This window comes from Penaeus japonicus, unplaced genomic scaffold (genome assembly GCF_977035675.1).
Source record: "Penaeus japonicus unplaced genomic scaffold, GWHDUDI00000001_assembly GWHDUDI00000007, whole genome shotgun sequence".
NCBI lineage: Eukaryota > Metazoa > Arthropoda > Malacostraca > Decapoda > Penaeidae > Penaeus > Penaeus japonicus.
The window spans coordinates 44222894-44225393 of NW_028234409.1; the positions used below are offsets into that span (position 1 = coordinate 44222894).

The window sequence follows — 2500 nt, forward strand, 5'->3', positions numbered from 1 at the left end:
GTTCGCCGTCAGTAACTTTTGGGGGACAGGTTTAAGTTTTGTGAAGGATGTTTGCCAGAGTTGGTTGGTTAATGCTGTATGTACGATTATGTATCTCGATGAAGTCAAGAATTCTCTCTCTCTCTCTCTCTCTCTCTCTCTCTCTCTCTCTCTCTCTCTCTCTCTCTCTATATATATATACTATATCTATATATATATATATAAAAGTAGGTATATTATATATATATGATATATATATATATATATCTATATATATTTTATATAATATATATATATATATACACATACAGCTGTGTAAAAAAAGAGACCGTAAAATCCTAAGAGAAAGACAAAAAGGTTTCTGAACAAAGGAGTTTGAAAATGAAAGGTATAAATAACTAACCTTCCTGAGAGGAGCTTCGAGCTTCCCAAGTTCTGGTGACTTTGTAATGAATTCTCAGCTTCCGGTTATTCTTCCTTTTTATTACAGTTTCTCCCACCATTCCTCCTGCTCCTCCTTTTTCCCTCTCCTCTCTTTTTTTTCCTCTTTCTCCTCATTTCATCCCACACTTCTCCTTTCCTATTCTTTATCCACCTCCTCCTCCTTCTCCTCATTTTCATCATCCCGATCTCCTCCTCTTCTTCTTCCTCATCTTCATCGTCCTCTTCCTCCTTCTTCTTCTCCTTCTCCTTCTTCTCCTTTTCCTCCTATAATCCCAATTACCAAATACTCCTCCGTCACTACATTTGTTATTTATGAATGTATGGATGTGTTCACTATATATAAAGAAAACAACGAAATCTCCAGCAAATCTTTGTGTGCTTTTCCCGTCGGCTTAGAAGGTGTTCTGGTTTCACTGGGCCTTCAGCACCTGTCAGGAGAACGTTCCCCTATATACTTGCACACATACGCACACACACACACACACACACACACACACACACACACGAGATTTGGACATACCCAGACACACTAAGCCTCCATCTAATTCAGTGTACATGTATGGTATCACGATTATTTAAAATTAGTGAAAAAATTAAAAAGAAAACACACACACACATACACACACACACACACGCACACACACACACACACAATCCACGGCAACGGACACACACCCACACAACACATATATATAATATAAAGCATAAATATATTATTAAATAGTAGTATATATTATATATATGATAGTATATATATGTCACATCAAGTAATATGACGACGAAAAGCTCCACTAAATGCGAGATCGCACGAATGAAACTAACCTAAAATAATCAGATACGATATAAGTACATATTGAATAGAACATGGATTAAATATAGATAGTTGGACGATTATAATGCAATACAGCTTTAGACGGTGTCTGTGCCGAGGAGAATGAGAATTTAAATACAATATGAAAACTCGAGGGATGCTGATACCTTTACGGTTTCGGTTAAAAGAAAGGAAGTCTCAAAGAAGGGATTAGATCTCCGAAACTAACAAATCCAGAGATCGTAAAATGCTGCCATGGGTTATTCAATAAAGATTTCCCGTTCCCAGTTCCTACGGCTCCCAGTCACTTCTGATACGAACCATCCGTTGGATACAACTAATTTTGGTCACTTTCAGACTCGTGTGCGAGTAGCTACTTAATACCAGCTATTGAGGTATTGACGTATGTCTCTCTCACCGTATACTATTCATATATAGTTCGATAAACCCCCCCCCCCCCTACACACACATACCTCATTTTCCTTCCTTCTCCTCCCGTAAACAACCCCTTTTGTTTCCCTGGCACGTGACTTACTATTCTCCGCTCCGGCCAACTCCTCGAACACCTGCCCGACCGGGTTAAAGGAAATGATGTAAGTCCCGAAGAGGTTGACGACTTCGAGGATGATGGCAGCTGTGACCACCCAGGAGGCTTGGTTGACCGAGAGGAGGATGTTATCTCCAACTTCGAAGCCTTGAACGGCGTATCCTGACACGGCCACTGGGAGGTAGAGGCTTAGGATTGCTGAAGGAAAACAAAAAAGAAAGACGATTGAGGTGTGCTGCCCTCTGGTGTGTGTTGCTTTTATTTATTTTCGGGATCTTCCTTATGCGGTTGGTTGGTTGGTTGGTTGGTTTTGTTTCTGGGAAGTTGGATTTCTATGAAGGATATGTCTGTGTCTGTTTTATTTGTGGATGTACTGTGTGCGTGTGTGTGTGTACGTATGTGTACTTGTATGCAAAGTCTATTTGTGTATGTACTTATAGGTAATGTACTTATAGGTATATCTATGTATATATGTTCTTTCAGGTCCGTGGGTATGTGTGTATCTTTCCATTCATCACCGTATTATACGAAACAAGTTTGCGTAAATATCGCACATATCACCAAACCCCATCTCTCTTTAACTCTATCTCTCTCTCTCTCTCTCTGCCTCTCCGTCCCTTCTGCAAGGCACTTGTATTGTACACCATGCGACCCAAGACATTGATCATATATTTCTACTTAATTCAATGCAATATCGCTGGCAGTCTGTTTTGACCTGA

General features: G+C 39.8%; 1 protein-coding gene across 1 annotated transcript in view; it reads right to left on the reverse strand.

The window, feature by feature from the left end:
• LOC122249250 (uncharacterized) overlaps nucleotides 1-2500 on the reverse strand; it is a 22647-nt gene that overhangs the window by 3843 nt on the left and 16304 nt on the right. Inside the window, exon 6 of the mRNA XM_043009963.2 lies at nucleotides 1770-1979. Coding sequence (XP_042865897.2) covers nucleotides 1770-1979 — 210 coding nt within the window. The remainder of the gene's footprint in view (nucleotides 1-1769; nucleotides 1980-2500) is intronic.